Source organism: Zonotrichia albicollis, chromosome 11, assembly GCF_047830755.1.
Source record: "Zonotrichia albicollis isolate bZonAlb1 chromosome 11, bZonAlb1.hap1, whole genome shotgun sequence".
In the NCBI taxonomy this organism is placed as follows: Eukaryota; Metazoa; Chordata; class Aves; order Passeriformes; family Passerellidae; genus Zonotrichia; species Zonotrichia albicollis.
This window is the reverse complement of record NC_133829.1, coordinates 13,715,913-13,742,892: the sequence shown is the minus strand read 5'-3', so window position 1 is coordinate 13,742,892 and position 26,980 is coordinate 13,715,913. Positions and strand designations below refer to the sequence as shown.

At 39.8% G+C, this 26,980-nt stretch overlaps 2 protein-coding genes across 9 annotated transcripts in view; one reads left to right on the top strand and one right to left on the bottom strand.

Annotated features, from left to right (window-relative positions):
- Positions 1 to 26,980, top strand: part of ALDH1A2 (aldehyde dehydrogenase 1 family member A2) — a 102,027-nt gene that overhangs the window by 13,785 nt on the left and 61,262 nt on the right. For all 5 annotated transcript variants that reach the window (XM_074549445.1, XM_074549444.1, XM_074549443.1 and 2 more), the window contains exons 2-3: positions 12,522 to 12,687; positions 14,296 to 14,445. The gene's annotated coding sequence lies outside the window, so the exon portion shown is untranslated. The remainder of the gene's footprint in view (positions 1 to 12,521; positions 12,688 to 14,295; positions 14,446 to 26,980) is intronic.
- Positions 39 to 26,344, bottom strand: AQP9 (aquaporin 9). Of its 4 annotated transcripts, XM_074549453.1 has the most exons (8): positions 26,225 to 26,278; positions 25,523 to 25,602; positions 24,802 to 24,930; positions 13,989 to 14,115; positions 10,343 to 10,480; positions 8,138 to 8,256; positions 6,302 to 6,519; positions 39 to 1,386 (listed from the first exon to the last, which is right to left on the bottom strand). In XM_074549453.1, exons 3-8 carry the CDS (start codon positions 24,901 to 24,903, stop codon positions 1,224 to 1,226), a joined length of 867 nt encoding a protein of 288 aa, XP_074405554.1. In that variant the 5' UTR covers positions 24,904 to 24,930; positions 25,523 to 25,602; positions 26,225 to 26,278; the 3' UTR covers positions 39 to 1,223. The 4 variants fall into 4 exon arrangements, with proteins under 4 accessions (XP_074405554.1, XP_005487885.1, XP_014123115.1 ...); XM_005487828.4 differs by lacking the exon at positions 25,523 to 25,602 and having other exon boundaries at positions 26,225 to 26,344; XM_014267640.3 differs by lacking the exons at positions 25,523 to 25,602; positions 26,225 to 26,278 and adding an exon at positions 25,366 to 25,384.

Sequence of the window (26,980 nt, the reverse complement as noted above, 5' to 3'; positions counted from 1 at the left end):
TCTGAAGTTTAGCCATGAAAGCAGCTCAGGAGCATTGCTGAATCAGATGTCTGTTTATTCATGATCACCACTACCAAGCATGGACAGATGTATACATGATAGAAATAAACTTTGCTTTAACTGAATACATTCAATTCACAGTGATTAAGCAGAAATAATTTCATTTTCAAGGCTGGATATTTAGGAAGGGGTATATGTGCAACAGTTTCTCTTTAGTGAGAGATAACCACACATCAGAACTCTGATGTGGATCTGACCTTCCTTGGGGAATTCAGATTTAGGACTAGCTCTGAGACCAGGTTCTAATTTTAATTACTGCTCCCACATTAAAAATTGGTCCCACAATGCAGATGAAATCCACCTATATAAATCAGCAGCAGCAGGACACCTTAAAGCTTATACAGACCTAGACTTTGTGCTGACCTCTGCACAGCACCAGCCCCTTGCTGGGCCATCTCCACAGGAATGAATTGTATCCAGAAAGCACAGCGGAAGAGATGCAGATTAGTATTCTACATAAGGCTTTTAATATTGGGTAGCATAAAGGCCAAGTAAATAATCTAAAAATAACTAAGCATTAATGCTATGAAGACCCTGTGCAGAAGTTACCCTTTGTCTCTTTGGTGCTGATCTTACAACAAGCAGTTTTTATCTTTTGTGATCATATTGTGAATTACTAAACCGAATCACTGAGGAGTTGATTTCTAGCTGATCAGTAGTGGCTCCATAAACTTTACTAAAGTTATTTTAAACTGTTTCAATTGGCATTTAGCCAATTTGAGAATTGTTTTAAATGTTTAGATAAGCCACTCTCTTAAGAAGTGAGTGATGCTCTTGTACATTAATTCAGCACTGAACTCATTAACTAGCTATGCATGCAGTTTTTTTATCAATCTCAACTATTTTCAGTTCATTAGACAGCATGATTAAGATCATATGAGTTGAAGTAACAGACCAGTGCATCATCTCACCACAATTGTATCTAGGAAAACTTGACCTAAAAGCCATATGGAAAGGACAATTTAGCCTTCCCATACTCAAGACAGCAGTTTTGAATATGATCAGCCCAATGTTTCGTGGAAAGACTTCAGTTGTGAACTTCTGTACAGAATGTCTGTTTTGAAAGGTGAGTTTCTAATTGAGACAAATGGATTTCATACAGTGGTCCAAACAACCATTTGCATAAAAACTGCACAACACAATGACAGAAAATTCTTCTCTTCTTACGCCATATTGGTCAATTCATATTTAGTGTGCACATCATTTTCTTCTCCTGGCTGAGGATCTGAGTGATGAATTTCAATAAAAATGACATAGGTCATTGCTCCAAGTACACCTCCCAGCAGAGGTGCAACTACAGGAACCCACCACCAATTATTACCAGCCCTGTAAGACAAAAAGAACAAGAATTAGTGTTATTTGTTACTCTGGTGAACACCTTTCTGTGAATTAGTCACTGAAGAGATCCAGTGGTGTGCCACTTGCTATACTGTAGACATTTCTATTTTGTCTCACATTTCTGTAAATGGGTGACACCCACCCTACCCAGGCTGGTTCTGATTGAAATGCTAAATAACAAGCACCAGACAGGTAGGTCTGTGTGTTGTACTTGCTTTGTTTTAGACAATAAGGCCTTTTTACTGCATGTCTCTTTGGGGCCAGAGGATGATTTTTCCCTTGTGAAAAGCACGTTTCACTGACTTGCAGGGAAATGAAAGGGCACATATTTATTGTCCAGCAATCTTCACTTGTGCTGTCCTCAGATGCTTGTGAATAGGTTTTCAGGATGATACAAAAGTGGCTTATTTCATCTACATGAAATAAGCCAAGTTCACTGAAATAGTATTATACCATCTTCCTCTTGGCAAATGTAATAAATTAAACTGAATTTTGAGTAAAATTACCTTAAGCAATGTAATAAAATAGAGTGACTTTAAAGCTGATTATCCTTGACTGGAGTGGTCAAGATTTATATTTCATGATGTAGTATCTTATCTCTATGTTTAAAATCTGGTGTCTTTCAGCAAGAGGCAAATAAATGCTTAGAAGTTTTATACACCTGAAACTTTATCTTAGAACTTAGAACATGCTAGAAAGTCTAGCATACTGATTCCACTGAAATGTTTACATTTGCACAATTACTAAGATTTCATTTTATATATGTAGTTTTACAGGCATATATTTAAAGTAAGACTTCCACCACTGAACTGTATAAAACAATAAATAACAAACTTTTAATGCAGGAATATTGGGCTGGCAGAATTGCTCTCCTTTTCCTAGAGGTCCACATTCAGACAGTAAATAACTGAGTATCTATGTCAGAGCACAATGTCTCTTAACTGTACTGATGCATTAAGGTGTTTTGATTTGATAACATGCTGTATTAATTGAATATGTGAGTCTCCAATGAAAATCCAGCTACCTCAATTTCATGCATATTGAAAATGGATAATTTTTTTTTTCTCCCAGAAATACAAGGGGACAAACTAATCTGCAAGAGGAACTTTACAGGAAGCTGCAGGTGAACTTTTAAACTGTCACAATAATTATTCAGCACTCAGTTGTGGAGCTTTATGCAGAAGTGAACTTGTGTTTGTCACAATGCAAGGATAGAACTGAAAGACTATTGTTGCCCTGTTGATTATACTATTACTGCTTGTTCAGAAATGCCTTGCATGTGTATGTTTTACCTTTGGAATTATTTCTGTTTTGCCCTGAGGTTATAAAGTAACTTCTGATGTTGTTTTACTGAGTTTATAAATCTGTTTGGTTTTGAATCATGGATGGTTGTTGAGCACTTGAATTTCTGGAACAAGCATGGACTAATGTTTTATTGAATTAATCAGCAGAACAAAAGCTTTATCAAGTACTTGCACGTATTCTTCTGTGTGATGTGTTTATACGGGGGTGTGCAGTGAAGGTGTTTCTTGGCAGGGTTCTCTCAGCCTGTGCCATGAGCTGGCCTTGTCAGCTCCTGCATGACCTCCTCCAGATCACGGTCTGTGTTTGCAGCAGCTGCAGTCAGCTGTGTGCGGGACAGCCTGTGCTGAGCTGCTGGCTGTGAAGCCTTTGAAGGGAGAGGCTGCTGCCAGAGCTGCGGTGAGGTCAGTCCGGACCCAGCCGAGCTGGGGTTTCTGTGGCACTCAGTGCTCTGCCATTGGCACAGGAGCAAGAACTCGCTGTGACAAGCACAGATGGCCAAAGGCCCCTCAGTGCCCTCAGCCCCCGGCTGTGCCCTCAGAGCTTTTCTTTAGGAGGGCACCCAGCGCCGCCTCTGCCAGCGGCGGGTGCTGCGCGTGTGGGGAGGGGGCAGGAGGGGCCTGGCCGGCAGAGCTGAGCGTGGCTGCGGGAATTCCCGGGAAAGGACAGTGTCTAAACTACAGGGATAGGGAACCTGGCCCAGTTAAACTCGCAGATACACCTTTCACTAGCCCGCTGCTGCAGGAAAAGGAGATACCGCTGTTCGTGAGGTAATCCGGGCTGCACCCCGGGAAGAATGCTAAATGCTTCAGAGCCGCTTTGGCACCCAAATGCCACCAAACGCCTGTGCAGACAGGAGACTGGCCTCCTGGCCCTTCCCGCGGTGCAGTTCAGTTCGGCGCTGCCGCCGTGTCCCCGGTGCCGGCGGCCACGAGGTGTCAGCGTTACCGCGCCGAACCGCGCTGGGCTAGCCCGGGCTGCCTTCGAATGCTGCCACCAAATACTGCTCTGGAGAGCCCCACCTCTCTCTCTTATTGCGGTTTCAGGCTCGGTTTTGCTTGTCAAAATCCAGTCTGGTGTTTGGAATCAACGCTCTGGCTGTTTTCTCACTACAGACAATACTTTGCTCCCCAAACTTTTCTTAAGTTTACTAGCATATTAAGCGTATGCTTAGGGAAGACTCCTGGTTTTCTGAGGGGAGCCTTTAACCAAAACAAGCCATTTGCATGGGCTAGGGAAACCACACCACAGCTTGTGTCTTCAGGCTTGGCTTTGGGGAAAATGCTCCTTTAGGTGTCTTTGTGCAAAATGTACTAAAAGAAGCATTTAGAAAATCCCAGCTCAAGTGCAGTCCTGTCATCTGGACAATTCCATGGTCCAGCAGAAGGGCTCCCCTCCAGTCCAGTTCCCTGCCTGAGAGCATAAAACCAGCATTTACTATACCTTCAAGCATGTATTCCTTCAAAGAATGGAAGAGAGGTTTTCTCTGTTGTTAGGTAATTATCTCAATGTTTAGAGTATTTGCTTGGGAACAGTGTAGAAAGTCTTGCCATTATTTATCTGATCTATTCCAAAGTGGAGGTTTCCAGTGGTCCCCAGGTGTTCTGTAGGCAATGCTTGAAGGTTCACTGACATGGACTCAATTGCCTTGGGAGATGTTTCCATCCTCCCCCAAAGAACATTCAGTGTCTCCTGAGTATTTCCTATTGCTCGGTTTGTACAGCACTCCCCTCGTGTCTCTGTGGAGGTTTCATGCTCAAGTCCCAGTTCCTGGACATGTCTTTACTGCAGAGCTTAAACACCTGTCTCAAGGTTGTGAATTCCATTTAAATGAAGATATCCAAGGCTTATTTGCCAACTGTTGCTGCATCACTTTGAGTTGCTCAGGTACGGCAGAGCAATCAGGCAATTCAGGATCCTAACTACAATCATTCAGGCTTTTCCCGTGGCTCTTCCAGCTGCCTAACAAGGCTCAGGTTCTTCCTAAGTCTCACCTGGATCTGTGCAGTAAATAAGTAAGAACATATTCCTGTTGTATCATTCCCTTGGACTTGGTTATAGTGGTAGCCTTTTAACTGAAGGCAGGGAAGAAGATAGAAGACTTCTTCCTCATTTTTTTTGTATCACTTATATTGCTGTAAGTTTATTCTGGCAAGGATCAGAGATCTTGAATCTTATTTTTTATGTTCACATTTTAAAGTTTCTTAGCCAGGTCTTTCCAGTGGAACTGCATTCCCTCTCTTATATAAAACCTTAAACTACACTAGGAGAGAGTCTATGTTGGTGTAGATGTGAAGTTTTCTTGTAGTTTTTTTCATGTAAATGAATATGACCATACTTTCGGAGAGAAGGGGACTTCACTGGTATTCTGTGACGAGATCACAATACAATCAAGCTTCCAACTTTCAGGAATGTAATGGCCAACTCCATAATACATTACCAGTTATGGACTGACACTAATACCACAGCCAGCAACTACTTGTGATTACACAGGTATGAGAGAGGAGAATCCTGAATGTGGGATGTTGCTCTGTGTGTCCTTGTTTTTAAAAAAATGCAGTGCCATGGTGCAGTGGTAAGAGCTACTGGGGAGGAAATGTTTGGCTGTAGCCAGACCAATGAGCTGATCTCTCACCAGAGCTAGGCTACCTCCAGCCTTGGCTCTGTGCTGTGTGCCTGTTTCAGCTATGCCATGCCTGGCTTTGCTTTTTGTATGAGAAAAGCTTTGCTACAGCTTTCCTCAAATAAGGTACGTGATTTGTGTAAATAGAAATCATACTGAATAAATAGAGATTATTTGTGCTTCTTTTATTTCTTACTAAAATAAAATCTCTGCTAACCAGAGCTCTCCAGTGGCCTACAGTACTACTGGGGATTCCTACTTGTAAATAACTGGGAAAACAAACAATACAAAAATAAACCAAAAGATCTGCTTCCTGGTGACAGATTACTCTTGCTTAGATACCCCAGAGTGCCTCTTACCCTGGCTACGTGTAAGATGTGGATTTGATGTGCAGCTAATTAGCTGTGCATTGGGCCAGCCAAGAGCGTGTGTGTGTGCACATGGGGATTGGAGAGGGCTCTGAAATGTGGGAAAATGAAGGGAGCTTTTCCATTCACTCCTTCACTCCCAGCCAGGAAGTCAGGCTTTTAGATTGCTGTATACTTCTGCAGTAACTCAGAAGTAATCATAGGCTAAATCAATCTGATATGTCTCTGTTTTTTTACAGCACCCAATAAATATTTCCACTTAATTCTCTCCTGATTTTTCCCCCCCTGAAAGCTGCAGGACACAAGAAGAAAGCACTCATATTTTCAGTGACCTCTTAGAAGCTCTAATATTTTGGGAAAGGTCTTCTTGAAACAATGATTGATATTAGAGATTATGCATGTTTGATTTGCCCTAGGAGCAGGAAATCCTTTTTAAAGCCCAGTTCCTAGAGGATATCTGGCTTAAAGTGCATGAATAGCTGCTTCTGGTATGCAAAGAATTACCTGTATGTATATAAAGTATGACTTGGTACCATGTTGAATCAGGATCTTACTTTCCTAGAAACATTTTTAGCCAGGAGCATCTGACTTCACCTCCAGGCATACTTACGTGAATACTTCCATCCCCCATCCTGCAACGGCTGTGAAGAGCCTTGGGCCAAGATCCCTGGCTGGGTTCATGGCACAGCCACTGTTCATTCCCAAGGAGCAAGTAAGAACAATTATAAGAAGTCCTATTGCAATTGGCTCCAGGCCCTTGGGAACACTCTTATTTTTGGTGTCCAAAATAGCAAATACAGCCAGAAGAAGAACAGCTGTTGACATCACCTGACCAAGACAAAGAAAAGAATATTGAATAAATACATGTAGATTCTTTCCAATAATGAAAAGAGGGGCTATGGCAGCTTTGTGGATTGGAGTGGCTTAGAGCTGGTATTTAGTTTTATCCCACTATATACAATAGCAAAATTTGGAACTCAGCGCTTTTCTACTTCACAGTAATGAGAAGTTTTGATATCTGAGCTGAAAGACAAAGACAAGAAATGTGCCGAGGAAATTTGGAAAAAAAGTCTGCAACAAGAAGAGGATTTAAAAGGCATTTCCCGTGTGAGGTCTAATGTTTGTTTCCACTTTTTTTTCCCTGTCAATTTTACACTTTTATTGACTCAAGTTTTGGTAGTTCTGCTGCTATAGCAATGCAAACAGTTCCATTGATATAGAAGTGTTTTATGTGACTGTAGTTTATGCTGAAAATTTAGACTAGATAAGCATCTCTTTATTGAGATGTTTTTTGAGATTTACAGGTGTTGTAAAACATCAGAAGAAAAAGTGAAATCTGTCAAGTCAAAACTGAGCAGCTAAAATTAGGGTTGCATGTATAACTGTACCATGAACTCTGTACTACGCATGCTAATTGAGCTGATGAAGGAAATTTTCTTGGAATTACTTCAATGCAAGTACAGCTCTGCTTAAATAAAATGCTTTGTCAATGTTGATTTTGCTAATAATTAACTTGATAGGAAAACAGACAAAAGCTTCAGCGATGTCAAAACATTCAATTTCTATACTGATTTGGAGAAGCTTAAGTTTGAGGGATTTAAAAATTTTGTTTTCATGTGCTTTTAAGCTTGTTTTGAAACATGCATGGGTAAAAAATATCATAGGGAAAAATCTGTTGACTGATCCAAAGATCAGAACTGTCTTTCTTACAAAACTTCAAAACAATGTTTAGATTTTTTTTGAAGCCAGATTGCACAATCTTTTACGTAATGAATTTCTGTGTTCAGGCCGTCTCTTGTTTTTCATACCTTACTCATTCAGTATTTATTTCATGTATTCCTGAAGAAGGTGGGTAAGTTGATGAGGAATATGTAAAAGATATGAAACTTCATTTTTTGCTGTTGCGTAAGTGGAATTAAAGGACAAAGCTTAGAAATGAAGTTGAGGATTTTTCAGATTCATTCATTTGAAAAATAAATACTACAAATCTATCTGCAAAAAAGAAGGTTAGAGAGGAGGCTTGTGGAAGCAGAAAACTCAGTTGTTCAGGGTATGTTAAACTGTCTGCTTAAGCATTATTTAAGGAATAATAGGTCCACAAAATGGGCTAGATTTTGATGCAAGTGGCCATGACTGCTGAGATTTATGGAGAAACATTGATTTATGCTGAGCAAAACCTCTTACATATATTGCTTTAAAGACATTTTGAGTGCAACAATTAAGATGATGTATGAGAAAGAACAACTTGAAATTATTTTGCTTGTAAAATATTACTAAAATGGAACCCCCTGCAAACAGCATTGCATTCTCATTCTATTGTACAAGGGAATATCTGGCTGAAATGGTGACGTTTGGCACACTTTTTAGATCTACGTGGTTTTTTACTGCTTGGCTTACAGGTTTTTTTACATTTAATTTGTAGAATTAAGATAGCAAGTGCACTTACCTGATCTGCAAATCCATTTACAAGGGACAGATAGGGAGCTGGATATGTTGCAAAGATCTGTGCTGTTGCATTTGGTCCTGTGACTTCAAGTTTTCCATCGCTGTACTCCATAAAGGCATCTGTAGGAAAAAGGCAGCAACTGCTTGCACTTCTCCATGAACTTTTCTAGGTTTTCTAGGACTGGAATCTATGTGATGGGTCTGTGCACTTCACATTCTCAACTGAAACTGCTCTAAGGTCCCTTCCAACCCAAACCATTTGGTGATTCTCTGATGGCTTTTTCCTAGGAACCCCATTATTGGGTTTGAGGTGATGCGCTCCTCATGCCCTCCTGTCTCATTTCTCCTCCTGTGCCTTGAAGTACTTGTTTCATGTACCACAGATTTCCAAATGGGGCTGGTTTTCCCCTGCTCATAGCTCCAAACTCAGTGCCAAGGAGCATTTTCTGATTCTGAGTGCAGATGTGTTATCTGCATGTGCTACATTTTTTATGATGACCCTAGAAATGCACAGCATCCTGATGGTGCAGTTGTGGATTCCCAGCCAGCAGGAATTACTGCTATTCCATTTGACAATGGTGCAGTTTTAGAATTAGGAAGGTATTAAATGGGACACTCAGTCTTCATAGACAGACATGAGTAACAAACTCTAATCCATTGTTTTATTAGTGGATCTGGTGATGAGATGATATTTGTGAATACAGAAATAGCTCCCCATCTCCTATGGAAGTTGTGGTGAGGATGATAAGCCCCTCCTGAACCTAGCAGATAAATCTATTTTTCCTTGTTCCTGTTTTTTCTAGCTTTGCTTAAAGCCCCAACATGAGTGCAGAGAATTTCAGTTATTTATGCAGATCAGGCTCTCATTTGAAGTGTCAGATAATTCTGTGGCATTTAACTATCACGGGAGGAAAAAATGGGATGCTCTCCTATGTCTGTTTTTCCACCAGTGACTACTTTTCAGTGCACCTCAAAGAGTATGAAAGTCCTACAAGCTGTAGGAAGTAAAAACTGCAGAAGAGGTTTGGAAATTAATTAGAGCAAGAGGAGGACTTGAGCAGAGATAGAGATATGAGAAAATCCAGCACTCCTGAATATGAGGAAGATGTCCCTAACCTAGACCTAAGCTTCCCACTCTGGCTCCCTTCCCTACTGCTGCCCTTGTGGCAGAGCACAGTTTCTCCCCTGTCAGCCCTATGTACCTGTTGACACTGCTGCATCATGGCCACAGCCATAATTCTCACTGACAGGCTTGAGGAGAACTGATTCAGATGAAAATCTTGTTCTAGCATTCCAGTATCCAAATTCTAACACTAACCTTAAAACAAGTAAACAACTCTTCCCAAAACAGTTCTCATGGTTCCTATGGATTTTCCTCTTTGGGGGATTACTGTGGGTACTGAGCTGACGTGCAAGGAGCATTTCCATTTTTGTCCTTCCTGCTGCACCTAGACCCAGCATGGTCTGCAGACATAGTGCCCACAGGAGAGAGATGTTGGAGGAGATGGGCTGGGCTATGGAAGCAGAGTTTTGGAGCAGGGGATTAAAAGCACAAGTGATCCAACTGAGTGGATTCAGTCAGGCAGTTACTGTTTTTTCCTTTGCTGGCACACTGTGTAAAAACCCCCTGTGCCTCAAGGACAGGGGGAAGTTTTTCTTTTTCCCTGTCAAATATGTGATCTGTTTATCACTGTACCTGGAGTTCATTGCCTTGGAGAGTCACCTCTCAAGGGTGGTCTGAGCTTTGGTCAGGAGGGACTTGATCTCATATCCTGTACCCTCAATGAACAATGTTGGTGATTCTCGCCTACAGGCACTTGTAGCAGGTCTTTAATGTTTCTAATTTGCCTGGAAGATGGATAGCCCTATATCCTGGCTATTAAGTAATTTAAAATCCTTACTGAGAAATACATGATCTCAGAGTATCTGATTTCCCATGAATAATTTTTCTAAATATCAGAACATTTCCTGGAGTATTAAGTGTTTCAGTAAATTTGTAGGGTACCTGGAATGTTCAAGCGGTTGTTTTTCCCTTCAAACTCTTTATGCTCTTTCCTTTCTCCTTTTTGTAGCTTTAGCTTCATTCCTGCCATTAGCCCTGTGTGAACAAGAGTCCTCTGCCTGCCTGACATTCATTGAAAAATTGGGGCCTTGGAGACTGCCTGACCTCTAGTTTGTCCTGTGAACATGTCTAAGGTGTACTCACTGTAATAAATCCCAAAGACAGCCGCTGCTCCAACGAAAGCTCCCAGGAATTGTGCTAATATGTAAATTGGTAATTTGGTCCATTTTAATCTTCCAGTCACGCACATGGCTAATGAAACAGCTGGGTTTATGTGACCACCTGAAAAATAAATCAAAAATTAAGTCATGTGGATGACTCAGATACATGAGAATAGGTGAAGGATTTGTAAAAATGTGGGCACTTTTGAACACCAGAACAGTACATGGTTTTCTCGATGTTATTTTGCAGTTAAATGGTGACTGCAATTAAACTGAAACAAGTTGGATGAAATCAGAGGAGGGAGAGCAAAAGGCACTAGGATCCATCCCTTCTCTTGATCCTTGTGGACTGTGCTCTTTATCAGACTGCTGTCCTGCAGTATGTAACTTATAGACAACTTTTCCAGAAAAACAGTAACCTGCCCCATTGGCTGGGATGGGAGGGTCCCTTATTCTGCACATATTCCCTCTCCTCAAGGCCTTTGACTTTATTTTCAGGGGAGAACTGGGGCAGAAAAACATTCCTTTAGTATCCCAAGCACATATTAGGATAAGGACTGTTACTGGCTTGAGCTTGTACCTTGAGACAGTTCTGGAGTGCCCTGGATTTAAATAATGTTTGTGTCCCTGTCTACAACCTGGGGTTACTTAAGTACTCAGTTTTCATAAGACAAAATCAAATAATGTTAGGGCTGTCCAGTTTCATGTTGGCTGTTGGTGAGCTGTGCCTGGATGGCACCTGAGGACAGCAGTGCATAGTCCTTCACTGTGTTTCTGTCTGGTTCTTGTGCTTTCCAGAAAGATCCACGATAAGGAAACTGATAAAGTAGCTGTGCTGAAACAAAGTTCAGTTTCCTGTGAAACTTCCTTCCTTGTTTTATTCAGGAGTAGCTACATCTGAACTTATGCATGAAAAAAGATTTCAGTAACATTGGAATTCTTCTTGACAGTTTTAGTTTCTAAAATATATTTATTATGTCATAGGGTCTCTTCCCTCAACATCTTTAGTCAACAAAAAAGGTGTTGTATGCTCTTGGAAAATTTCATTGCTTACAGATACGTGGTTGCTACTTAAGAAACACAAATTGCCAAATAAATGAATAGGTACTTCTTTGTAATAAAGCCCCAAATTTTGTAAAGACATAGGAGCCTTTGCTTATCTTCCAGATAAGGTCTCATTTTGGTCTGTAAGAATATCAGGAAAAAAAAATTGGCCTTTGTCTTTGGTAAAATAACTGAAAGAGCATGTCCTTTATCTATCAAAGATTAGGGATGGAGAAAGGGCTTCTGTGTACAGTTTGTGTTTGTTTGCACTTCAGGTCAGTGAGTCATTATCTTATGAAATCCAGGCACCTTTGATACATAATGAACTGACAAACACAGATAAAAAGCTGGATAAAACCTTCTTTGTAGCATTTCCAAATGCTGACCTAGTAGTGCCAGTCTTGAATTAAAAGCTGAATTCCTCACTGTGTTTCAAATTCTTCAGAAGAGAGCAAATAGATGGCACCTAATTTAACAGCCCTTCATGGGAATTTTGATTAATTGTTGTCTTTTGTTCCTTACTCTGGCTGGAATTAATAATTTTCCTTTCTTTCAACACCTGATTTTATTTCCCCACCTGTATATAATACAGGGTGACTATGATGGCCAGGACAAGTTATAATAATATTACAGAGGCCTAATTAACATTTAATATGGAAAGGTAAAGTCTAATTGAAGGCTCTCATGCTGACACAGGGGAATTACAAGATGCTTGGTTTCTGTGCCACTGGTTTAAAACAAAAAGTTCACTTTGGACACTGTGTTCCTCCTTCTTTTGTGGTTGCAGTGATCACAGTCATCACTCTGAAATGCTAAGTTGGATAAAATAGGGGACATTATCTAGATATTGAGGAAAATTAAAAAGGGGAATTTTCCTAAATAAAAAGCTGAAATTCACTAAGCATGCAGACACAATATATATTGTTAGCATTAATTTAGAATTACATAAAGAACTGATGAAAAATATTTTAGCAGTACCTAAACATGAGAATTTGACTCAAGAACCACAGAAATTGCAAAAATAATCTATCTAGGAACTTGCATTCTGAAGTGTCCACTAGTAATCGTGTGTTGGATAATAACAGCCTGTTGAAATATCTGTTCCTGTTTTTTCACAGAGAAAATGCACTGCATGCAGAATCCTTTGTCGTGGGAAAAGCACAGGAAGCACAATACTGCAACATCTGCAACTGCTCTGCCCTGCTGGGATTGAACTCTAATTTTCTACATAATGATGGAGATGAATATCCCTTAAAGGTGCAAATGTAGGACAGGTCTTCACAGGTTTGTTTTCATGAATCTGCATTAGATGAGTTTAGCTGCCTCCATGTAAACCAAGAGCTGTAGTTAAAAGTTGTTCAGATAATAGGAATGTGCTGCCGAATTAATTTTGTGTGATATTAAGGAACAGTTCTGGTTTGTGTCAATGACAGTGACAAGACTGCCTGTTTTGTAGAACCTGGAGCACTTTCTAATGGAAACCTTCTAATGTGAGACTTTCTAATGGAAACCTTCTGCATAGTGCCTCTGTAAAAGAATTTGTAAAGAGAAGAGAAATGGCCATTGTAATTTCTGTTACAGCAACTATTTCTAATGTCCTAATTACACCTAGAGAAATTTGTCCAGACCAACTTGACCCTCTTATGAAGGGTAAGAAATGCCTTTATGAGACCTGGAGTACAGGGGCACCATGTGCTTTAAAGGCCAATATAAACTCTGCATACAACATAAAGTATTGTGTATTTTCGTGCTTAGCATTGTTCTTACAACCCATCATTTTCTATTTTAAAGGAAGACTTCAATTGTTAAAAGCATTTATACTAATGTTTCCAATCTTAGTTTGGCCAAATTGGTGGAACAAGGAGACAAAGCAGCCTCCAATATGGCACCTGTGGACACTGGTTAGTTACCCCAGCTAACTTGGCCCCAGTTAAAGAGAGTTTCCTTCCAATCAGCTTGAGCAAGTGTTAAAGCAGAAATAAGGGGGATAGGATACTGACAGTGTCATTGAATGTATCTCTGGTTCTGAATCTTTCTGATGTTTCTGCTTTCTATGATCTGGTGCTTCTGTGATAATCAGGAGCAGACTTGCTATTGCTATTGTCATGGGACATGAAGAAATAAATTGCACTCTGTAAGGTGAATCCTGTTCGTTATACCCATTAGAGGGTCATTCTGCTTTCTGTGTAGCTGGCCACCATTTTGTCTGGTGACTGCTGGATTGCTCTTTGTGGTCATTTCTTTAAACACAGTGCCTGTTCTGCCCAGGGTCATCTCTATTGATAGGATTTTCAAAGCAACACCAAGCAGATTTGTGGTTTGCATAGAACACTTTCCATAAAAGCCAGAGGTCTGCCAAGGTTTTCACAGTGTAGTTGAGATCAGAATTTAGTAGGATATTTTTTTCAAACACAAAGAATAGAAGGAAATAAGAACACATAAGATTTACTTGCAAAACCCTGGTGCGAATTCTGCTGTAATGGTGCTTACTGTTGCTAACTTATGATTGTTTATACCATGAAGTGGAAGCCCTTTAACAAGAGAGCCTTAGCACTGTAGCAATAAACGCTATAGAAGTGACTTACCAGAAACGCCCCCGGACACGTACACTGCTATGGTGACTGCCATGGCAAAGCCCACCGACACCGTCATGGGCCCTCCATGCACTCCGCGGCTCAGCACGGCCTGGCCCACACACCCACAGCCCAGAGCCTGTGTTTGGAAAGACAGGTGTCAGGTCACAGCTGTGTCTGTCAGATGTTACTGCTTGTGACTTCTGCTCTCCTGGTATAGCTGCAAATGCTGTTGAGTGCTGAAACAGTGCTAGAATTTGTCATGTGTGCCTTTGCTGCAACACACTTTTGCTTTTTATTTTTCTCATCTCTGTCACAGGGAAGAATGTCTGCTAACGAGGACCCCTCCCCACACAGAAAACTGTTCTCAGACACAATGAGAGGATACTCATCAGAACTTGAAGCCCAACAAGATTGCACTGCCCCTTCAACAAAACTCTGCATCTGAAAGTAAAATTAATTCTCTGAGGTAAGGTCTCAGTTCCAGACTGATGTGATAAGTGATGAAAAATTTACTGTAAAAGTTATGAAAGACAGTTCAAAAATATTTTAATGTTTAGTGCTGAAAATAGGGATTGAGACAACTTTCTGGTATTTACATTGTGTGTTATTGTTATGCTGACTTTATATCATATATTGCTCTAGCAAAATATTTCACTGGCTCTGCGGCTTGAACAATTAACTGAAGTTGAGATATCTAAATAATTCACATTGAAGAATTCTAAATGGATTTAAACTAATTTGGGATTTTTGTTGGTTCTCCTCAGAATAAAGTTCAGTAACAGGTTTAAATATTTGCTTAAGATGATGTTTATTCAGTTCAAAAGCCTCTGCTTACCTTCAAGCATATATTTAGAGTCTATTAAAGATGACAGGAAAGATATTCAAAGGGACAAAAACCTTGTAGTTTGAGATAGACTAGCTGATCCATTTCTATGTCTTTGAAAATCTGCTTTTTAAATATATGCCTATGTGCTCTGCTGCACAAGGAGCCAATACTCTATGGAAGCTCTCAAATAATTTCTATAGTCTGAAAATTTTTGCTTCTCTGCAGCGCTAAGTGATGTGACTCATACAGTTTCTGGGACGTGAGTAGATATATGTTGAGCAACCTTATTGCTTATTTTCAGTTGCAAGGCAACTGAATTCAGAAACTGCAAAGTAATGGGAAAATCTGTCTTGCCTTAGAAATAGACTGTACCAAAATGATTTGGTGATCAAAGTTTAACAAGCAAGTCCTGCTCGAATAGATGCAATTTAAACAGGAAAATCATCCTTTTGTTTCCATTATTTCCCCAAGGGTTTTAGTTAATGCCAAAATGTGGCAGAAAAGCTCTCCATAAAATTACTCTCTTAACCAGCTTTTGAATGCAGACGGCATTTCTAAGTGCCCCGAGACTGTGTCATATGCCCAGGTGCAGCTCTTGCCTGAGGTCATAATCATGTAAGCAAACAAAACACTCACTGGTGCCAGAGTGTTGCAGCTCGGGTTATGTAAGGGTAGGGTGGTGTTAGATAGCCACAGTTTATTGGGCTGTAATTAAAAGCTCCAGGACACAGTGCAGGCTGCTGTGCAAGAGATGAGGCACGCTTGCGTTAGCCCTGCTCTCACCTGCTCTGCTCGTGATCAGCACAAATGCACAGACAGCAAACTGAAATAAACCAATAAAACACAGTGGGGCTGGTCACACCTGAAATGGCATCTCTTTTTAAACTTCATATGAGACAATTCCTAATGAGTTTATATGTTTTATATGGAAAGAATGGGTATGCTGGAATTCATAAGAGTCTACAGGAGGTGGAATTAACATCCTCTAGTCATCACTTTCCAGATTTCTTAAAGGGAGTATTCCAGAAACTGCACCAAGCAAGATTTTGGGCAAGATATGACTCAGATGAAGAGCAAGCTCAGTAGGCTGCTCTGGGCCCCTGCATATGTTTGGGTGCAAGTTGAATACAGGCAACCAGCCCAATCTACAAGTAGAGTGTGCACTTGTGTTCTGAAATGGCACAGACAAAGTTTTGCAGACTCAAAGGCCATTCTTTTGAAAATGTTACCTCTTTCTGTAAGGATGATGAACAAGAGAACAGGGGTAGAGGAGATGGTATAGGAGATAGCAACATCTATGTATATCAACTATAAATTCACAAGAAAAAGGAAGGAAATAACAGAGGGAGACTGTGGCTTCCCTTCCTTTATCACCAGAACTGAGGAGAGCCACACAGAGCAGCTGTGCAGTCCTCTGGCATTGTAGCTCCTGCTCTGCACATCTTAGGGAAATACACAACCACAGATGCTCCATTTCTGTGCTAAGCAGTCTCTCTTCTACAGAGAAAACACGTGAGCCAGCTGGAACACGGCTGCACTCAGGGGACCTGCTCATGTACAATGACTAAATGCTGCTGCAGGCACAGTCAGTGTGTGCCCATCCAGGGATGGGAAAACTGGAGCTGAGCCTGCAGGTCTGAGCTGTGTCACTGTAATACTCTCTCCATTTGCTGACCTTTTAAGAAGGAGAGTGAAAAGTTGCCTCATACTTACTGTAGTTAGGTTGGTGCAACTGGAAACTATCACCCAATCATGTAATTACACAAACAGCAATGCAATACCTTGGAAGTCTTTGTTTGGCTGAGTTAAGACCATCTAGATCACTGAGTTGTAATTAAATATTCTGAGATTTTAGGCCAAGATCAGCCATCAGTTGCACCCACATCACTCATTGATTGGAGCACATGGAGTAAATGGGAGTTTAATTTACATAGATTACAGCCAGATCTCTTTATCTTATCTTGTCTATCTTATGTTGCCAGATTCTCGTCTTAGCAGTTGTCTATAGCCTGATCTGCTTAAAATTACTGGAGTGCTTTCAGCACTGACTTTTTTTGTTCATAAAAGCATTACTGCCCTGAAGAACATGCTTGGGTGTGGAATAGCTGTCTGAACCTTCTCTACCAAAAAAAAAAACTTGCTTCATAGGCCATTAGATCATTCTCTTTGTCTTGGATAACAAGGCTAATGTTAGGAAAGGAAAACAACTGGCCTTCAATGAGTCTAAGGTCCTGTTACTGTCTGGAAGCTTGCAGGACTTTCTGTATCCCACATCAGCGAGACTAAAGATCATTTTGCCTCTATCTTACTATTTTCAGGATTTTTCCAAATGCTTGTAATAGCATTTTTCAGTGTAAATAGGCTTTCTGCAAGATCTGAAACCAAAATTTTAGGGAATCTATTTTTCTACATGGCCTGTAAAGTTTTAGACATCTTAAAGAATGCTTATATAAAAAAGCCCCCTTCTTATCACCCAGTCCTAGGAGTGGTGTGCATTTATAGGCAGACCCTCTGAGTGTCACAGCTGAGTTTTGAGCAGTGTGGAGGGAATGAGCTGTGCTGGACTCTGTTCATCCCCAGCTCCAGCTGTGGTGACACCTGCAGGGGCTTCCACAGGTGTCCCTGCAGGCACAGTGTGGCCTCAGTGGCTGCACAGCTGATGATGCTGTGCTTGAGTTCAGGAATTCAATGTGTTATAAGGAATACAGTCAGCAGGTACAAAAAAAAATTAATCATAAACTGCTCACTTTCAGTCATGAAATGCTAGAAAAATAGTGGCTGTATTTGCAGGTAGGAATCTGTGCCTGTGAAAACTTCACAGCATTCTTCATGGTGTACTGTAGTCTTGTGCAGTTCCCCTACCCAACATTAATATTTCCAAATAGGATGAGCTACTTATAAAAGTAGTAAATAAGCTTTTCAGTTTGAGGTGTGCTAATTTGGTGGTATCTTCCTAAGGGAGTGTGTTTTAGAACTCACTTTCATTTCCATCCCTTCATTTACAAAGCAAGTCCGCTTAAGAATTTACCTATTGAATTTCATAATAAGATGTTTTATAATATTAGAAACTTTTTCCACATAGAGATGTATTTTTGCTGTGTATTACAAAGGATCTTAATTCAGACAGGGTTCCTAAGTATTCTTTCACCAGCGACAGTAATGCTAAAAGCAACAAAAACAGAGACATGTTAGATTTTCTAAAATTCAGGGCATTAGCTCTGCAAGAATTCAGGTTACAGGAAAACCCCTTTCAGGAAAGACCAGTCCTCATCCAATTTAATGTTTAATATTTGCTATATTTTGTTAAATCAGAGAGTATTTAAACTTTTAAAGGTGAGATAAAAAATACAGCTTACCAGTCAAGCTTACTAGTCACAGCTCTTATTTTATCATTAATGAAATGTTTTGGTGAGGTGGGGAGGATTTCTGTATGTTATGATTTAATCAAGTTTAGAGCAATAAAAATTCACTGTATCCATTCTGCTGATGTTCTTCTGGGAAACAACCAATATCCTCTTGGGTTCAGATGGATTTTAATTTTTTTTCAGACTTGCTATCTCATAAATAAGGGGTGCAAAAACCCCCAAGCCCTTACATTTAGTGAATTAAATAGTATAGACAAAAGCCTAAAAATTATTGCCATTTTGAAACCATTTTCTAGTGACAGAAAGAGACATTACTACTTGGAGACATGATTGTAAATTTAATAAAACTTTATATATTTGTGTATATAAAGTTTTAAAAACATATAAATATAAGGTTCAAATTGCTTTGTGGGGAAAAAAATAGTGAAAATATTGAGGGACAGACTATGCTGTGTTATATAAACTGATGCTTTTAAATTTTATTATTGCTTTTGCATATGAAATAGGAGACAAATAAAAGTTTGTAATCACCTAGAGAGAATGCAAAAGTCTGCATTTTCTCATATTTTGTTATGATTAATATTGCACACTCCATCCTGAAATACTAAATGCTTTTCTTTCCTGAATTATAGAGGGCAACTGGTTTGAGTCAGTTTCTTTACTGAAGACTGTTTTTATTTTCTTACTAATTTTTAGAAATTCAGAAAAGAAAATGAAATGTAATATTCAGACACAAACTTTCAGGAGTGAAACATTGCCTGTTGTATCAGGGCTAGAAAGAAAAGGCCAGGCAAAGGAACAACATCTTACCTAGCAGCCTTGAAGAGGAAAAGAATCTGTTCAGGTGCTGCTTCCCTCCCACCTTATTCAATTGTTCTTGAGCTATGATGCTTTGCTTCCTACCCCAAGTGAAAAGCTTTAAATCTTTCTAAACTCCTAAAATATATTTAGTCTCTGCACCAACTCTCTGTGTTCTGTAGCATTGAGAAAGTGTGCAGGAGTGGGCATTGCAGACTCTGAGAAAGGAGGATTTCTATCCTGTCCCTGGAGTGCAAAGGGTGCACGTTCCTTTTCTTTTACTCCTTCCTTTGGCTGCAGAAGCAGGGGGGTGGATCTCTGCTGGGCCCTCATGGTTAGAGGTACATGCTTAGGAGTAATTAAAACCAAAGCTGTTTGCTGTTGGAAAAAAAAAAGAGGAAGATGAATGCTTTTAATAGTAAAGAAACGTGTGAGGAATGGGTTAGAGGAACTGAGTCACATTTGCCTTTAAACTGGACCATGGATTGGAGAGCTCCCTAGAATTCACTTGCAACTAGAATGGTTTATTGAACTGTTGAGATCACAAAGATATAAACTCACTGCATAGCACAAACTACATTTATTGTCTTTTAATCTGTTCTCCAACTGTTTATAACAGTTTTAAAAAGTTATTACTTTTATTACCTTTCTTTTATTTGGTGAAACTTTTGAAAAAACACCTTGTAAATTTGTGTCTGTAAAACATGAATTCAAGTTTTGCACTCACAGTTGAATGTTGGAAAGATGCAAGTCTGCTATAAGTCTCAGGCAGAGGTGCCTATGCTTCAGCCCTACAGATGAAACTTTCTGGGGAGAAGGGTATCCACAGAAAAAGGTTTTGGGAAGTTAAGTTCAGCTTACTGAAACCTTAAACAGCGAGTGTTGAGTTATGTGCTGGGGCTGACATTGCAGAAATGAAGATAATTTTCTTCAAAGCTTTCATGTAACACAACATCTGAGTCACCTAAAAGTTTGAAATGTCATATACTGGGAAGCCTAAGTTTGGATGGAAAACAAAAGATTCCCATGGTTTTTCAGAATGTTTTGCTGTCATAAATATTTTGGGGTAAAAGAATAATTAGCTAACCTTCCTTTCAAATTTTTCACACTGCTTAATATTCAGCTGAATTAAAGAATGACTTCTAAAATAGAAAGGCTGTCTAGAAAAAAACCCTGGTATTAATAAGATGATGAAAATAACAACAGTATGCAAGAACACCTCCTTAACCTCAGTACGACTAAGGGTCTTTGTTACCACTTTGTCTTCTGTTTGCAATGCTGATTTAATACAGTTTGTATTAAATAGAGTTTGTATGTCTTCACCAGAATCATTAGCAAAATGTAATGCCATCAAGTATATGCAACTATATAACATTAGATTCATGATGGCATTTATTATTTTTTGGTTGTGCTATATTTTTGCTGCTAGAGACCCAGATGTGTGAATCTCTGACATAAGAGCTGCTCTTCAAAGTGCTAACACTGCTAGGGCTCATGGTATTTGTAGCATTGTGTAATATTTTAAAAGCTGAGTGACAGATCAAGATACCAATTATAACTAAGTTTTAATACCCTCTTATCTAGCTTTGACAAACTTAAGTTCACTAAGAGCTAATTATACAAGGTTATGTACTCCAGGAAATTCACTACTGATGGCAAACAAGGCAGCTGTTAGAAAGTGCTGATATTTAATTTTTTACCTTAGACAAAACTTGCTGTAATTTCATCTTATACAAAAAACATTCTCCATTTCACAAAAATGTAGGACTTGGGAAATTATCTTTGTTTAAAATGTCTAAGTAGTGGTTTTGTGTTAAATGTTAAACACTTATTTAAGGAGCAAAGGATCAAAAGCTATGTTTGCTGTCAAGTAATAACATCATGTAATGAGAATTCTAATGCATGTTTAGAATAAGGGATGTTATGTTACCCTGCAGTATTGTAATTAACATGCACTGGAATGTAGGACCACAAAAAGTAGATATAGAAAATTGGTTTAAATTTTAATCTTATGGACTGAGCAAATCTGTGTAATGCCAATCTTGAGGACTTTTCTGAAGCAACTCAACTCTGAAACAGAGCAGGAGCAATAACTTGAATAATGAAGTGGTCAGAATATGAAAACAAAACTAAAACATTTTGATGATAAATAGCCTTCCTCATTAGCTGAGCTATTTCAGGGCTGTCACGTATTCAGTTCATGCTTGTGTCTTGAATCCTCTAAGCACACACAAACATTTGCTTCAATGGGAGTTGCAAGAGGCTCCCCACCTCCAGCTGGAGACCAGGATTATAGGAATAGATATAGAAAACTATCTATTAGGAGCATGTATACTCCCCTCTTGTATTTATATGCTAAATGGAAGCCTGTGTTTTGTCTCAGCAAGGAAGTGAATGCTGCTCTGGCCTCTGGAGATCCTCGCTCCTGTGCAGCTCCTTTCTGGGAAACTCTGTTCAGTAAGATGCTCTTGAGAGTGAAAATGAAATAGAAACTCTGTTAGGTGAGCAGTAGCTGCTAAAGGAAGCCACATGGCCTATTTGGCATCTCCTTTTGGAACTGTTTCAATTCAGATATACTTAATGGCATAAGTCAGAGTAAATCCCATTTTGGTTGATAGCAATGCAGTCAAGTTCCAAAGAGGAAGTATGGAGAGGAGCATGATTAAAAGCAGAGAGACAGTTGGATAGGTGAGTTCCATGCAGACTCACTAAAAGCCACATAAACCATCCATCTGCTGCAGCATGGCTTCCTGACTCTTTTGTGCTAGCACACAGGTGTTGTCCCCCAGATTAACTCACCAAAGTCCCAAGAGGAAATGTACTGACCCAGGAAACATGATTGAGAACTAAAAGCTCGCCAGAGAGCTCTTCCTCAAGGGAGACCTTGGAGCCAGTTCCAGCTGCAAAAGGCTGAGACTGACTGAGGCTGGGCTCTCAGCCACCATGGTGCAAACAGGCAGGTGTTCTCCCAGCTTAGGATGCTTCCAGGCTCCTGGAGTTTCATGTTTCTTACCAAAATTGGGTGCTTTGCTAAGCAGAGAGCATGGCTCACATGGGCTGTGTTATCAATTTGTATAATGTAAGCACCTGAGAACCTGTGGACCGCTCAGGAGGAATTATATGGAGCATCTCCAGTCTGATTCAGTGGACTGAGCATCCATTGATGGTCAGCACCTTTCCTGTGATTCGGGAGCTCACCTTCTACTTAATTTTCACCTGGAAAGAATTTTGTCTACGTGCTCTGAGTCCATGCTGCAAGGCAAAGTGCAGCATGCTAAGTAGGGCTGACCAGGAGATTTTATCCAAACTCTGTGCCCAGTGCCTTTCTCAAGGCTTGTTGTGTGAAATCTGTCCGACATTGCAGGCCACACCCTGAGGTGAAGGCTGGGTTTTTCTCTAGTGAGTTATTCCACTTTCTAGATTTCCTGTTTGGAAAACAATGTTGCAAGACTGAGAGTTACCAAAGATGGTAGCTTAGGCTCCTATTAGTACGTGGCCTCTGATGTTATTCTCTAGAAAATTTAGAAATAGCTGATTTGGAGGGACAGAATTTCACCCGGCTAACTCCCAGCAGTGAGTCTCAGATTTGGGTGTGGTCAGTTAGCATTGGCTTCCAGACAGAGCCTGTGGCAAACAGAAATGCTGGCTCAGCCTTGCTCCCTGGCACAGGTGCTCTCCACAGTTTCTAAACCCCATCACAGCAACCTGAGGTGGCTTTCAGCAAAGACATGATTCAGCTGTGCTGTAGGCAGTGAACTCTCCTCTCCTTTGTAACAGCTTTAACACACAGTTCTCACACTATCCTAGTACTAGAACTTTTGCATTCATGCTGTTTTCCAAGGATTTCTGTCCTCTGACTCACCAGGATGCCTCTTTCATTAGCTCCAATTTAAATTAAGGGTTTAATATTTATCTGTGCTTTAGGTGAATACTAGCTGACCGTTTTAAAGCAACAGCAATAAATAGAATCACTGAACAAACAAGATTGGAAAAGACCTTTGAGATCATCAAGTCTAACCTATCAACAACTAAACATGGCACTGAGTGCCATGTGCAGTCTTTTTTTAGACACCTGCAGGGATGGTGACTCTACCACCTCCCTGGGCAGGTGATTCTAGTGCTCAATCACTCTTTCATTGAAGAATTTCTTCCTGATATGTAACCTAAACTCCCCCTGTGCAGCTTAAGACAACAGCAGAAAAGGCAGTGTTTCTTCACAATAAACACTTGGTACTGCTGCTAACTTGTGCAGTCTAAACATAAGCTGAGGTATGCAAGCACTGAGATAACTGCAGTTTAATCCAGGTGAGGCTCTTTCTTCTTTAAACCAAGACTGGAACTAGAAAGGGTAAGAGAAATGAGAAACTCAGATTGTCAACAACAATTTTGTAGCTTTCTACACTTCCTACCATTTTCTACTACACTCATATGGTGAATATACTAGGAAATAGAATCTGGGTTTGCATTTCCTTTCTAGCCTTGTGCAGCATAATATTAAATAATAGCATTTGCTGTCTAATCTGCACTTTAATATGTTTTCTTCTCTTGCCTAATTTTATTAATGGAAGGAGGGGGAGGATCTTGTGGCGAGCACAGAGTACTGGAAGTCAGGTGATGTGGGTTATATTCAGAGTTCTGCCACAGGCTTCCTGTGCAGGCTCCTGTAATCAGGTTTGCTAATATACAAAATTAAGATAATGACATTTCCCCTCCTTACCAGGGTGTTGTGACATTTAATTCATTAATGTTTGTAAAGTGCTCTGTGCTCCTTGCTTCTAAATGTGCTCCTTACTGTAATAACGTCTTATGGATGGTATTAAATTTGAGAATAATGTTATTTTAGTGCTGGTGCACTTCAGTTGGCTGAACTGTAGTAAAGACCATAATTTCCAGTATTTTATGAGCTACTGGAATTTTTAGATGACTTACTTGAAATTTAGCTAATATAGTTACAGTTATAAAACCTATGACAGTGCTGTGCCTGCTACTTTTTTTCCCTTTTTCACTATGATGAAATATTTAGCAATAAGCAAGACTTTGTCCAGACAAAAAGGAGAAGGAAAGAAAGAAAGTTTGGCATAAATAGTCTAGTTGCTTGACTTCTAGCACTGCTACACAGCCTGCTTTCTCCCCTGGTGAGTCACAGTCCCAGTGCAAAATGCACAGAAAAACTGCGCAAGAAATTAGGTAAAGAAATAAAAATAAAAATCTGGGGTTAAAAAAAATGGGAAATTTAGGTTATTTATCTAAGTTGTAGCAGTACTATAGGACCAAGCAATAGATAGATAATTTATGTTATAGAGTTAAAAACAAACAAAAAATTTTAAACTTACAAAATCTCTGAAGGTTTGGCAATGCAACTCCCAATAAATTCACTACAAATCATAAAGCTAAATTCCTATATTACACAGGAAAACAACCCAACTAAAATTTTCTAAACATGCAGTACAATATGTTTGTCAATGTAAACAGAATCTGTGCATAAAATGAGCTGCTGAGATTTTAAAAAACAGGAAAGTATTAGCAACATTCATTGTGCTTATCTGGATTGTTCAGAGCTTACTCCTTCACTGAAATTCCACTCGTAGATGAAATCTAATGCCAATCAGACAATTGTAGTACATAAAACAATCTGGTTTTTATAGGCAATGATAATTACATGGGGTGAAGAAGGGAATTACAAACTTACCGTCAGAGGAGCAATTCGTTCAGGCTGTGCATGCTCAGGCTGTAATCTCGCTGCTGGCACAGTACAAGGAAAACGTACATGTCCCCTCACAAGCACTGTCCAACATTAGATTAGTAGGAAGAAAAGAAAGCAGCTGACACTTACTATCATTATAAAAGTTCCCAGGAACTCTGAGAGGGCTTCTTTAACCAGGCTGTTCTTCAAGGAAAATTTCTCCTTTAAACTCCTGTTGTTTTTCCGGCTCATTTTGGCTTCCTCTATTGCTCTGGTGCCCTAGTTACAAATACACACAAAATTTGTTCTGTATTTGTCCCTGCTCCAGCTGAACTTTGACACTTTTACTTAAACATTGAAATATGAGATTTCATCTTGTACAGCCAGTGAAATCATCTGACTGCAGGCATTGACAGAACCAACTCAACATGCCCTAACAATTCATCATGGGTTTGTCATTCTATGCCTTCTCTAAGTGCACTTCTATTTATACTGGTTAGATAATACCAGTAAGTTTGCAATCAGATTTCTTCTTTTTTTCTTATAGAATAGATTAATCATTACCTTTCCTATGTTACTTTTTTTTTTTTAAAGAATTAATTCCATGTAAGAATTAATAAATTGTTGTTTCTATCATCCTGATAAAAAAAAAAAAGGCAAAAAGATAAACCACAAAGTAGGGAACCAATATATACTTGCAAATTTCTCTCTGACCTTGATTGGGATTTAAACCATGCTACTATTGGTTGTCAAAGAATTTTTCAAGGGGAAGTTGTAAAGAGAGCAAATGCTTGGGAGAATGCTCTACTGTACCCTGTACACAAAAGCCCTTAACTTCTGAGACATTTCAGTGTCTAATGAGGAGCCTTACCTTGGTGGTGTGTGTTGAATTTGCATATTCACTCACAATGCTCTTTTTGGACTAAATGCCTTGCTCTCTAGTGAACTTCCCTGTTTACAAAAGAGCAATGAGGCAGAATAAATGAAGAACATTTAATGAAATCTGCTTTGGTCCAGTGGCTCCTTACAAGGCAGAACAGGGAAGTGAAGCACTGAGTTACTATATATTTCCTGTATGTTTGGCTTAAAACGCATTGGGTGCTATAATGTAGAGTATTATAATATTATTTTCCATGATCTTAAGACTTGAAGTTGCCAAATATCTCAAAGAACTGCACCTCCTAGAAAAAAATATAACACCTTTATTCCTTCAGCATCTTGAATGTTTTTATCAGATGTGATACAGACTTTATACTCTCTGGTTGATTTCCGACTATTTTCTGCTGTTTGACTTGACACTAGAACTTCAGCCCAGTTCTGGTAGATTATTTTGGCATGTATTGTAGCTACTCAGTGCAGCTGAGGTTTGGATCTGTCCTAAAGAGGGCAGAGCCTTACAAGGTTAGGGAAATGTGCCACTTGTTATCCCATCAGTGTTCCTCCTAGCCTCCAGCTAGGTCCTGCTGAGTGTTCCCTGCAGCACTTACCACCCCCAGCTTCACCCCTTAACCCTCCAGTTCTCCCCACCACCCAGTTTTCATCCTTGACTGCTTTTCTGTGTGCTTTTACTCACCTTTCTCTACTTCTGCATCCAAACTCCAGTGTGTCCTCAGGTGGTTCTGAAAGCGCTGCCCTGTGGAGCAGCACGGAGCTGATGCAGCAGCAGATGGCAGCATCCGAGCTGGTGCTGGTGAGCCGGGGACACCCGTGCAGAGGCGGTGACACTGCTGCAGGACAGCTCCAGTCCTGCTCCACAGGTCCTGCCTGTGGCACAGACAGCTGAGCCCGCCTCTGGGGAGCCCCTGAAAATGGCCTGTGAATAGCAGCTTGAAAACATTTACCCCACGCCACCGAGAAACAAACATATTACTCAGGACCTCAATTATCACAGCGGGGTGGAGTGTATGTTTGTTATGTCTGTGAGAGAATTCTTTCAGGGTAATGTATACATTAGAACTGAGGGAGGATGCTTGGGAGGATATTCATTACAGCAGGAATGAGATAAACCACTTCCTCTCTTTCAGGAAAATGATAAATAAATAAAGAAACATGTTTATGGAAGCAATTTTTAGTTGTTTGTCTATAGCGATTCCTCCTCTTATGCAGATGCAAGTCTTGCTCACCTAATATATGTAGGTACCTCTGAGTTTTGTCTCATAGCAGATATGAAGACATTAATGCTACTTTTCAACTAATAATGGGGTAATAGCATGTCAGAGACAAAAATTTATACTCATTTGTTCAGATCACGTTGACTTCCTTATATGAATTTTCTGTCTTTGCAGGGTGGAGAACTGCAACAAAAGCATTTATTTTACATTTGATCCTA